The following is a 12,072-nucleotide window of genomic DNA, read 5'->3' as shown; positions in this document are numbered from 1 at the left end:
TTTTATACGCCTTGCTCGGAAGGCGATGATGTGGCATCCTCAATATACGTAGCCAAAAACGAATGCATTTAACAAAGCTGTTTATAAACAAGGGGTACCTTTCCCGTTTCTCCATAGACCATATCATTTGGTGTTCTCATACTCGTATTCAAAAAACGTTTAAGTGCGAATAAATGAACTCTCTCTATAGGTGTATGGTCTGCTTCAACCCCCCAAACTTCGGTACCATATATGCCAGCATCGGTTGAATCTGTGCGTCGAAAAGCTTGAAAAAAATAGCTGGAGATCTGTCACCCAGTTGCCATAAACATTTTAAAATACCAATGACTCCCTTTTGCAGCAAAATCATTAAGAGTGTGAGAGAAGGACAGACGTGTAGACAACCATACTACTAAATACTTATACATGTTCAAAACGCTCATAGGATGTCCACCATACACCCATCTTTCTCGCAAGGCCAAGTGACCACCGTTCCGAAAAACAACAATATTAGATTTGTCTAAATTAACTTCAAGTCCAAGACGTCTAGACGAGAGAGAGAGAGAGAGAGAGAGAGAGAGAGAGAGAGAGAGAGAGAGAGAGAGAGAGAGAGAGAGAGAGAGAGAGAGAGAGAGAGAGAGAGAACGAACGAACGAACGAACGAACGAACTTTATTACTCAAGGATGGAGATTTTAGGCTCACGCCAAGTCTTACAATCTGTCCCTGCTAAACTAAGACATAACAGGGGACGTAATCTGTTATGTTTCCTTCTATTCGCTGTTCTATTTCTCTCTTGTGATCAACATGACAAGCCGTATGTGTTTGAGTGTGTGTGCTCGCGCTCTCAACAAAAACAAAAGTCAAAAACTAGCAATCGTTAAAAACCCAGTCCTTCCGACCAGCACTGCTATGTTCAGACTATGCTTATGAAGTCTTATATCGCGCGCGTATCTTCAGACTCGGACTCAAGGCGCAGGGATCTATTTATGCTCATGTGAAGTTACAGCGTGCCCGGTACACACGCCCTTATCGGTACATCATCGACTACGAGTGTTCTCTGGACAAGCTGTTTAATGCATTTTGCGAGTATTTCTAGCTCTTCTGCAGTGCAGTAGGCCCTATAGACGATGAAGGTGTCCAAGATCTCAGGAGATGCGTGTGTAACCACTAGGTATTCAGTCAAATCCGTGTAATGCCTGGGTCTCACATATACGATTTTTCGGAAGTCGGCTAGGTCGGAAGTGTCGGATGCAAATTCGGCTCCAAATTTCACTCCCGACCTGTCCTTACGACTGATCCGACCATGTAGCCGACAAGCAGACGACAACCACCCGACTTTAGGGCCGACAAATCCGACATGTGTCCAGACACTTCCGACTGCAGTAACGACAATTCCGACTGCAGTTACGACAGGCCCGATTATTAGCTGAAAAACTTCCGAACAATAGCCGACTCTCACGACCAGTGTAACGACTAAACCGACTAGCTAACGACTGTCCTAACGACAAATCAGACTGCCCTAACGACAAATCAGACACCATTACGACTTATCCGAACGACACTATGCTACCGACAAATCCGACCACCCTTACGAGTCTTCCGACTACCGTTACGACTAATCAGAATCGCCTTACGACTAAACCGACACGCTTACGACAACCACCCGACACATTTCTATTCGTCTGAGTCGGGAGGCTCTTCCGACTGTTTTGAACATGTTCAAAACAGTCTGAAGGGCCTTCCGAACTAACTGACTTTTCAAAAACAAAATTGCTAATTCTCACGAACTCTCCGACCTCTTCCGACTTCCAGCCGACTACCTAAAGTCGGGTGACATTCGTAGATGTGAGACCGGGGCATAAGAGGCTTTCAACTGACGGGGACAACCAAGCCACCATTATGCACCGACTTGACATAGATCAACAGACGTGCCTTTAGAATAAGGTATGTGCAGAGGTGCCTCATCTTGATGTTTCCGTCACACTTTGTCTTTTAGATCTTCATGGGATATACAGGTTACAACACTCGTGATTTTTTTTATATGGCTTGTATTTCAGTCAAGACCCAGCGGGAATATCAAAGGGACTCACTCGCCAGAGGCTCGTGAGTCCCTTGATATTCATCCGCTGGGTCTTGACTGAAATACAAGCCATATATATAAAAATAAAAAAAACACTCGTGTTGTAACCTCTCTTTTTAGCGTATCACCAACTCATGTCCCTACAAGGAAAACTTCCTGTGAGGACGTTAAGGACCCCCATTTCATTTCAAAGTAACCTCTCTCTATATTCATATAATATATATAAATAAAGGCACAGCAGCAACACAACATTTGCATTGCACAAGTGACGACAATTCTGTTTGCTTAAATCTGGGTCTCTGTTTTACGTATACTCCGAAACAAAAACGGATGACAGCCACAGTGAATGAAGGCACGCCAGGCACGTCTTCGTGAGATAACACGGTGTTGTAAAGAAAAGAATGTTTCCAAACAAAACCATAAGGGGGAAAAACAGAGAAAAAAGAAAGAACAAATCTTGAGATGACTTGAAGAACGAAGCTGCAGATCCGAGTTTACTAGAAGTGAAAATTGTTGTGGATAAAATGAAGTCATCGATTGGATCCACAAAAATGACAAGAACGGCACAAGTAAAAACCGGCAAAAACGAACTACATGTCCGCTTTCATTTAGCAAAACACATCTTTCAAAGCTTTTTGAAATATTCTACACACACACACACACACACACACACACACACACACACACACACACACACACACACACACACACACACACACACACACACACACACTCCTAGGATGACAGCTCCGCCTGTATATATTTCAGTCTTGAAACAAACAAAAAAGAGATGCTCAAAAAGCGTACCTACAGACAAACTCTGAAGGGTCACACCTGCCAACAATGAACTAAACTAACCACACGGCCCCCCCCCCCCCCCTGTCCTCTTCCCCGGACGCCCCCCGCCGCCCCCCCCCCCCCCCCCCCCGAATCCGCATTCAACTCCTCGTCTCCCCCCCCCCCCCCCCCCACTCCTGGCTAGATAAGCTAGGACAGGTGTGTGTCGGGGAGGGTGAAATTCAGTGTAGGTAAAAACGGGGCAGGTATCGTTTCTAAAATGTATCAGGGCGGCCTTCGCTCTGCGGGCGTCCACAGGTGCACTCCACTTAGAAGCGCATTAGCGCGCCTTGCGATACACAAGCAAAACACGCATCATAAACACTTGGCACGGAAAGAGAAACTTGTATGTTCTTTGCTCGGCAGTGTAAGAAAGAGAGGGTCTCAAAAACAAAAGCCAGCTCCAAACATAGGATCTGGAATTCTTTGTGCCTGATATGCTAGCGCGACTGAAGTAGATTGCGACGGTAGAGGCAGTGAGGGGGTGGGGTGGTGGTGGTGGGGGGTGGGGGTATCAGGACCCCCAAAAATCACACAAAATCAGGTCTTGAAAGGCAGTAATTTTTATTAAATGGAGGTAAATTTTAAGTCATTATGAACAGGAAATCAGATATAAAAAAAACACACACCCATAGAAGGTTCTTAAAATATGCGTGTGTGTGTGTGTGTGTGTGGGGGGGGGGGGTGTGTCTTATAAACGGGGTTTCTTAAAAGGAGGGTTCTACTGTATTTAAAGTTCAGAATAAAATACATTATCTTTGAAGCAATTAAGTCACTTAGAAGAAAAAATAATTGACATGTTGGCTGCTGAAAACCCCCAACTACAGCAGCAAAGGTATTAGACGCGACAACCTGTGGAACCAAAAAAGCAGTACCTGCAGTACTAGTCACAAGTAGCTGCTGGCTGTAGACGCGACACCTTATTCTATTAAGAGCTATATATACATCCCAAACTGATGAAGTACAATGACACTATAACACTGCGAGAAGGAAAAGCCCATTGACAAATAAAATGTATGAACAAGTACCTGGAATACCTTTCTTTAAAAAAAAGAATATGTGTATATATCTATATATATATATACAACAACCGATTTTGGTTTTTCTCTGGATCCATCCCCAGTAACTCTTCCTTATCTTCTCCAGTGTTTTCAGCGTTTATCTCCCTTCCTTCGTGTGGCGTCAATCCATATTCCCGTTTCTATTTTTAGAAGGTCACTGTCGACAACGCTCAATCCATATTCCCGTAATACTATTTTTAGAAGGTCACTGTCCCGGCGAAGCCGGGTATTACTCTTCTCCAGTGTTTTGCGCGTTTATCTCCCTTCCTTCGTGCGGTGCGCCGGCGAAGCCGGCGTACACCCGGCAAAGCCGGGTCCCCGGCGCAGCCGGGTATTCGGCTCGACTTCTTCCCGGCGAAGCCGTACCCGGCGAAGCGGGTATTCATCTATATATAGGCAAATATTTAAAAGCAATCTCCTCAAAAGTATTTGTGATGAATATGGAATATGTTTATTAATGATGATCCAAATTTTCGCCCCCTCAGGGTGATAGAATGATATATCATATCGAGATGATATTAAGCCATTACTTGCAAGAATCGAGTGGTTATGGTTCCCATATGTAGCCTACGTCGTCAAAGCTGAGCATACAAACAAAATCTCTTGCAAAACTTTTAGCGGGGAGGGGGAAGGTTATATTCAAGCTAGAAGACACTGTCTTTACAATACTTTGTCTGGATCTGACCATAACTCAGTGATTACATCGAAAGGCACAGCCAATCAAAGTATTACGTCACTACCCCCCCCCCCCCCTCCCCCCTATGATGTACAGGTGTATTCGGAGGTAAAGGGGAAGAGAGAGAGAGAGAGAGAGAGAGAGAGAGAGAGAGAGAGAGAGAGACTGAGAGAGAGACTGTGAGAGAGAGAGAGAGAGGGGGGAGAGAGAGAGAGAGAGAGAGAGAGAGAGCGGGCGACAGACAGACAGAGAGAGAAAGAGAGAGAAAGAAAGAGAGAGAGACAGAGAGAGAGAGAGAGCGAGAGAGAGAGAGCGAGAGAGAGAGAGAGACAGACAGACAGACAGACAGACAGAGCGGGGGGAGGTATACAGACAGACAGACAGACACACAGACACACAGACACACAGACAGACAGACACGTGTAAATGAGACAAACAAGAAGGTAGTCCATAACAGGTCCGGCTGACATATATATCCAGTCATTCCCCCTGTGTCGCCTGCTCCCTCTCTTCGAAGCAGAACCTCAATTTCCTTCCATCTCCATACCGAAAAATGAGCAGAAGAAGTAGAAGAAAAAAAAATGCAGCAGTAATTTTTCTGTCTGTGTTTCTTTAAACAGGTGAGTGTATTACAATACAGTGAGACGGGTCGGACTACTCCATTAGAGGCAGTGTTTATCGGCTGTCGTGCTAAAGAGACGGTGATAAATGGCTTTGCTTGGGCTGATAGTATAGGGCATTATATCATTGTCGTTCCTTCCACTCCTAACACCCCCCCTCCCACCCCCTGCACCTTGTCCCAAAGCATGCCAACTCCCAATGTCTGGATTCCACCCCTATATCCACTTACCCCCTTCACCCCCACCCCCACCCCAACCCCACCTGTTATTACTCACCTCTTTCACCCCCAACATGTTTCCATATTTATCCAACTCCCTCCCTCCCTCTTATATATATATATATCTCATCCAACATTTCACCTACCCAACTCCTTTCCTTTTTTTCCACAGTTTTTTTTTTACTCCCTCTTCCTTTAATACCATGACTCTCGCCAACTCCCTCCTGCGCATTTCCCCTATATTATAACACAATCAAGTTCCACCCTAACTCCCCTCTCCTCCACCACCCTCACCTTCTACGCACTAGCCCCCCCCCCCCCCCCCCCCCCCCCACATACACACACACACCGTCTACACCCCCTTAACCCCTACCCCCCCCTCCCTCCCCGTCCCTTTCCCCTACTCAAACTAACAACACAACCGCAGTGGCTTGTCTCCTTAATTCGCCAGTCAAGTTGCTCAAAATAAGAGGTCTAAACCTGTGTCAAGTTTTCTTAAACCCGTGCCTTGCATTCTGCTGAGCCCTGACAAGAGAATACGCTCCAATCCCATGTCAAATCAGCGAGGATTCAATCCGATAACGAGCGAATGGATCTCGCCGGTCAACAAGCAAACTCGTGTCAATGAAAATGTCGCAGGTATATATATATACAGGCTAAATCGCGGCTGAACTGCCAGTATTGTGAAACTTCCGTTTTAAGACCCTCCGTCAAAGTGACGTTAACAAAGTGAAACCTCCCTCTCCCCATTAAGACTTTCTCTTGAAGACCTTGTTTTCTCTGATTTCTGCGATTTTCTTGTCACAGCAACGAGCGGACTTCTTCTGTCTTCTGCGTTCGTGGGCTGAAACTCCCACGTACGCTCGTGGTTTTTGCACGAGTGTAATTGTACGTGTATGACCGTTTTTTTACCCCGCCATTTAGGCAGCCATACGCCGTTTTCGGAGGAAGCATGCTGGGTATTTTCGTGTTTCTATAACCCACCGAACTCTGACATGGATTACAGGATCTTTTTCGTGCGCACTTGGTCTTGTGCTTGCATTGTACACACGGGGGTGTTCGGACACCGAGGAGAGTCTGCACACAAAGTTGACTCTGAGAAATAAATCTCTCGCCGAACGTGGGGACGAACTCACGCTGACAGCGGCCAACTGGATACAAATCCAGCGCGCTACCGACTGAGCTACATCCCCGCCCATGTGCTGGTGATCAGCGGACGATTTTCCCTGATCACCAGCACACTCTTGTCAATGACAGCTCTTGCTGGCAGAAAAATTAAAGCTGAATTTACGTGAATAAAGTGAAACTTTTTCCGGGTTGACTTAACTTGTCTGATCTCTTCCTTCCAGACCTTGTGTTCTAAGGGTTTCTTGTCACCATTACAATTCAGCAAACTCGGCGTGTCAATGAAAACTGGCACTGCTGGAAAAATCGAAGCTGACAGTGACAAAACTCCATTTTAAGAACCCCCTGTGTAAAAGTCTTTCTTTCTTCAATGACAATGGAAATGTCATTGGTAAAAACAATTAAAAAGTTCCGAGTCTGAAAGTGAAAAAAAAATCCATTTCAAGGCCCCCCGTGAAAAACTTTCTTCTTTCTTTCTCCATACAGTGAAATGCAGTGAAATGTTTAGTCCAAGAGCCTCCGGTGTGAGGTTGGGAATAATTATGACGAACTGTATTAGTTTTACAGACTGGGGACCCTCGCAGACATACGACACAGACTAATGATGCAGAAAACGAGGGTGGCGGGTGGGGGTTGTCTACAGTCGCTATTAATAAAGTTAATCCCCTTTTGTGTCAGTAACTGAAAAAGAGCATTTGAATTTGTGAAGCATGGACCACTTTAGTTTGTTGTTGCATTTCTATATATACAGGGTGTCTAAAAAAAAAGTACCCGATTTTCTTTCAATACTACAGACAAGTCAGTAACTTTATTGAAATCATTTTTGCGTGATAATGTGGTCAGTTCATAGAAGTTTTGTCCCCAGTTCACAGCTTTCAGTTGAGATCGTCTGCTTCTTCACACCACGTGATCAATGTAGCCACCTCGTTTTCAAATGACAGACTGCATCCTCATTGCCATATTGTTCATTACATTGGGGAATGTTAAAACTTTCCTGTGGGATGTTCTGGATTTCTCTGAGAATGTGGTGGGGCTCCATCCTGTTGGAACCACTGTGTTGTCATCCGGATTTCATTGTCCCTTTTCTTAGTTTTTCCATTTCTCGGTACTGATGTTTCAGCGTCTTTTGGGGTACTTGTTTTTTAGACACCCTATATATATATATATATATATATATATATATATATAAACATACATAATGTATGTGTGTGTGTGTGTGTGTGTGTGTGTATGTTCTGATTCTTTGTTTCTTTGTTTGGTTTGTTTCTTTGTGTCTTTTGCGTATTTTTGTGTGCCTCTTCTTCTTCTTTTTCTTCTCTGTCTATTTTTTGGCGCGGGGTGGGGGGGGGGGGGGGGGGGGGAGGGGGGGAGGTTGTAACCGGGACACGAAAACTTAACTTAACGTGAAATTTGCATGAAGAAGGGTCCAGAGAAAGGTCCCAGGCACACAAGTTAAGTAACAAATAAGCAGAGAGTTTTTCGATTTCATGTTTCAACACTGCACCTCAAATTGTATTAACTGTCGGACTCCTAGTTCAGAGTGACTTTTCGGCTTCGGTTGTTATCTGTAAGCACACTGCAAACACAACTCTTTTTATCTGTAATCACACTCTTCCATCATCAGGGGAGGAAATTAATGAGTTTCCGACAGACGGCAGGAAAGCTACGCCATAATTCCACCCACCTCGCATTTATCACACTGCCTGGTAGCTTGTGTCGTCAAACATACGATTGCAGCTTCGTGATAAAGAAGATTTAAAACATGTTCTCAGACAGACAGACAGACAGACCAGTCATACCAATGTTTTTTTTATCATTCATTGCACAGAACTAACCGAAAAATAACAGACATGATCATGAGGCAGACCCAAAAAAAATCACATTCATTACAAAACTAACCGAATAAGACAGTCAACAACGACAACTAAATCACCTTTTCTGGCCAAATCTAACCAATTAAATAGCTGATTTAAAAAATCACTAAGTCACAAAAATAGAAGAAAAAAACCCAATTAAACGAACAGGGTAAAAAACCTCGACAACTATTGTCATAGAATTAGTGGCGGAGGTTTTTCTGGATTGAGTGTGTGTGGCATCAGACAAGGAAACATCTTTCTCCACAGGAGTTGAACGTTTTAAAACTGACAAACGCAGCGGAAAATAAATATCAGGGGAAAATTAAAAATCAATAACTAACAAAACAGATGATAAAACAATAATACATGTAAAAGATTGACAGACAGGATAAAAACAACAGAAAGATTTAAATAAAGGCAATGTTAGAAATCAATAAATCAATAAATCTATAAATCGATATACCAATAAATAAATAAATATATAATTGAATAAATCAATTAATGAATAACTGAATACATTAATAAATAACAAATAAATAAATAAATATATAAATAAATAAATCGATGAATAAATAAATAAATGAATAAATCGACCAATAAAGATATAAATGATAATAATTGTTGCACTGCATGACATGGACCAATGTTTGTCGCTTCAAGTTCTTGTCGCACCTCACTGACACTAACAATGACAATGGCCGTGTGTAAGTCACACTTCGTATAGGATCAGTCTTGGAACATACACATGTAGGCCTTTTTTGCGATGCAGGACTCGTATTAATTTTTCTATAACTATGAGTGTGTGTGTGAGTCTTTTTTTAAAATTTTTATCTATCAAAAATCACACACAAAAAGCTCAAAATGATATAGGAGATGAGATAATAGGTCGTAACAAATTGAATGATTCGTACTTGAAGCAAACATTGGTATGACTGGGTTCCCGGTAGCTAAGATGGTACTGGACTTGTGATCGTCGCGGTACGGCTTTAAATCCAGGCCGTACGGACAGACGGAGGGATATTGTCTTATGCCTCCTTGCTTCATATTGAAGTCAATGTCCCCCCCCCCCCCCCCCCCCGCCTTTCTGCCACTGTGACCACCACCACCACCACCATCCCTCCCCTCTCTCTCTCTCGGTAAACTTGGCAACATAGTCTCCTGCGCCTCCACAAAATGTAGACAAACGAAATTGTACAGCCGACACACACGTGCTGTCACTGTATGTAAAAAGAAAACAACAACAACAACAACAACAACAACAACAACAACAACAACAACAACAACAACAACAACAACAACAACATCAAAGCATGAACATCGACTTACTTGCAATCACAGATGTATCACTTAATCCCTGGGCTGAAAAATTCTGGCAACAGACCCACCCCACATCCCGTGGGTCGGGTGGCAGGCAGGCACGCGTGCCCCACCCTGTTGATTTGTCCCTCCAACGGTAAGGACGAGGGTCAGTTCCGGGGGGTGGGGAGTAGACAGTGACACGGGTAGGTTCCCCCCTCCCCAACGCGCCGCTTTCTCTTACTCGCTCGAATCTGGATTGTTTGCAGCTTGAAGCAACAACAGTAGTACCAGACACACGGATGTGGCAATGGCAATGATGTCTTGTTGTGTTTTGCAAACACAGCTTATTTCTTCTCAGCACACACATATAACATCCACAGGCACTAATAAAAGCCAAAGTCCAGTCTCATTAGGGCAACAGTATTAGTCTAACATCCATCTGCTTTCATTTCACTGTAAATTACATGATGGAAAGTAGACGTCAACGAAACAAAGATTGAGATTCCACTTTGATTCTGAACATCGAAATCAGCACACAGTTACAATGATGGCAAACAAATTCCAGCTTATCCACAAATAATCCATAGTCACAAACAATTCACCAGTCAGCTGTTGTAAAAATCATGAGAATCCGTCAAGGCACTGACAGGAAACTAGTTGTTCCGCAAGCGTTGTCAGTCCACAAAGAATAAAGTCCTCCGCACAAGGTCTGTGTGTGTATCACCGACGTTGAAACCAGCGTCCATCTCTGGAGTCATGCTACAACAATTCACCAGTAACCATCAAGGACTTGCCTTTTGTTCACAAGTTAACAATCTCATCAAGTATCAGTTTTTGTTTAGACTCCAAAAGACAATAATACGTTGTTAGAAAAAAAAAGTCCAAAGAGAATATCATCTGCGGATCATCTCACTAATAAAGCAACACATGTTTTCACCCCTTATCACCCATATAATCCATGGCTGATCAGTGACGAGGCATTGGTCAGAGAGACTTGAGACTCAAACCGACTCGGACCAGTCAGTGATGACAATCCTCGCACTGTCGAGTTCTGTCCACTGCAGGCAGAGAGCCCTTCAGGGGGGAGACCTGCTTGTCCGGCGGTAGTCGGCTTTATCCGCAGGAGTCCGCGTGTATTAGCTGATTCTATCTTCGGGGATTACTTCCGTGCGTGACAATTAACTCATGCAAAAGCTCCCTAAACTTTTACATTTCGACGGATAATCCAATAATGAGAAATCACAGCATTATTATTGTGCGGAACAAAATCTGACTGAACTGTGCCCGACGCAGGGGACGAACCACCACACCGAAATCAACAGCGACGATTTGTAAATGTCCATCCACGTAGACAAAGACTATAGCTGTTTTGTTTTTGTCTCTTTCTGCATGTTGGTTAATTTTCGCTACAGCGACGACTTGTTTCCGTTCGCATATATTTGTTCCATTCACATACGACAAAGTCAACTTTTGGCTGTTCTTTTTTCAACACACGAAACTAGTTTCATTCCACGCCGTCAGTTAGTCAAGTTTCCTCTCAACGACAAAACACTTAGTCAATTTTTTCTTTCACAACAAACAGCGACTGACGGAAAAACAGAGGCGGAAATACAGCATGTTCGTTCGTTCGACCCAGCACCGTAAATGCCTAGAAGGCAAGTAAGTAGTGTGGGTGAGTGAGTAGGCGCAGAAAGAGTAGGGAGAAAGAGAGAGAGAGAGAGAGAGCGCGAGTAGAAGATAGACTCCCACGTTGTCAGCCAGCGTCGAGGCGCACGGAACAAGCGCGGCTTGGGTCGCGAGGGAGAGAGGCGAAAAAAGCCCTCGCCAACTTCGCTCGTCAAAGTCGTCGTGAGAGCGCCACAAAGGGACGATCACACACAACGCTGGTCAGTAGAGTGGTGTGGATTGAAGGACATTTTTCAACAGAGCCAAAGGGGGCAAAAAGAGGCAGAGCTAAAGGGGACTCGCCGCTGCGCTCGACTCCGACGCCGCCGCTACCGACCGGTGGTACGGCAGCGAAAAGAGCATACACGAACACGGCACCGTGACTTACACACACACACACACGCACGCACGCACACGCACACACACACCGACTCAATATATTAAAGCAGAATAACTTACTTCGGTGGCATAAATAGATCCCTGCGCCTTGAGTCCGAGTCTGGAGATACGCGCGCGATATGACTTCATATAAATAAATAAATAAGAATAACTATCTTTGCTCATACGCGCACACAGACTTTTCTTTCTCACTCACTCACACACACACACGGGGCTCTAACACGAATATCCGGGGACCGACTGCCAACAGGTAAGC

General features: G+C 44.2%; 1 protein-coding gene across 1 annotated transcript in view; it reads right to left on the bottom strand.

Moving 5' to 3' along the window:
* LOC138952720 (protein decapentaplegic-like) overlaps positions 1-11,425 on the bottom strand; it is an 82,987-nt gene extending 71,562 nt beyond the window's left edge. The window contains exon 1 of the mRNA XM_070324431.1: positions 9,780-11,425. Within this exon, the coding sequence (XP_070180532.1) occupies positions 9,780-10,119 (340 nt within the window). The 5' untranslated portion in view covers positions 10,120-11,425. The remainder of the gene's footprint in view (positions 1-9,779) is intronic.
* Positions 11,426-12,072: the final 647 nt, after the last annotated feature.

Source organism: Littorina saxatilis, linkage group LG17 (assembly GCF_037325665.1).
Source record: "Littorina saxatilis isolate snail1 linkage group LG17, US_GU_Lsax_2.0, whole genome shotgun sequence".
NCBI lineage: Eukaryota > Metazoa > Mollusca > Gastropoda > Littorinimorpha > Littorinidae > Littorina > Littorina saxatilis.
The sequence above is the reverse complement of the archived record's forward strand: the minus strand, read 5'-3'. Positions and strand labels throughout refer to the sequence as shown.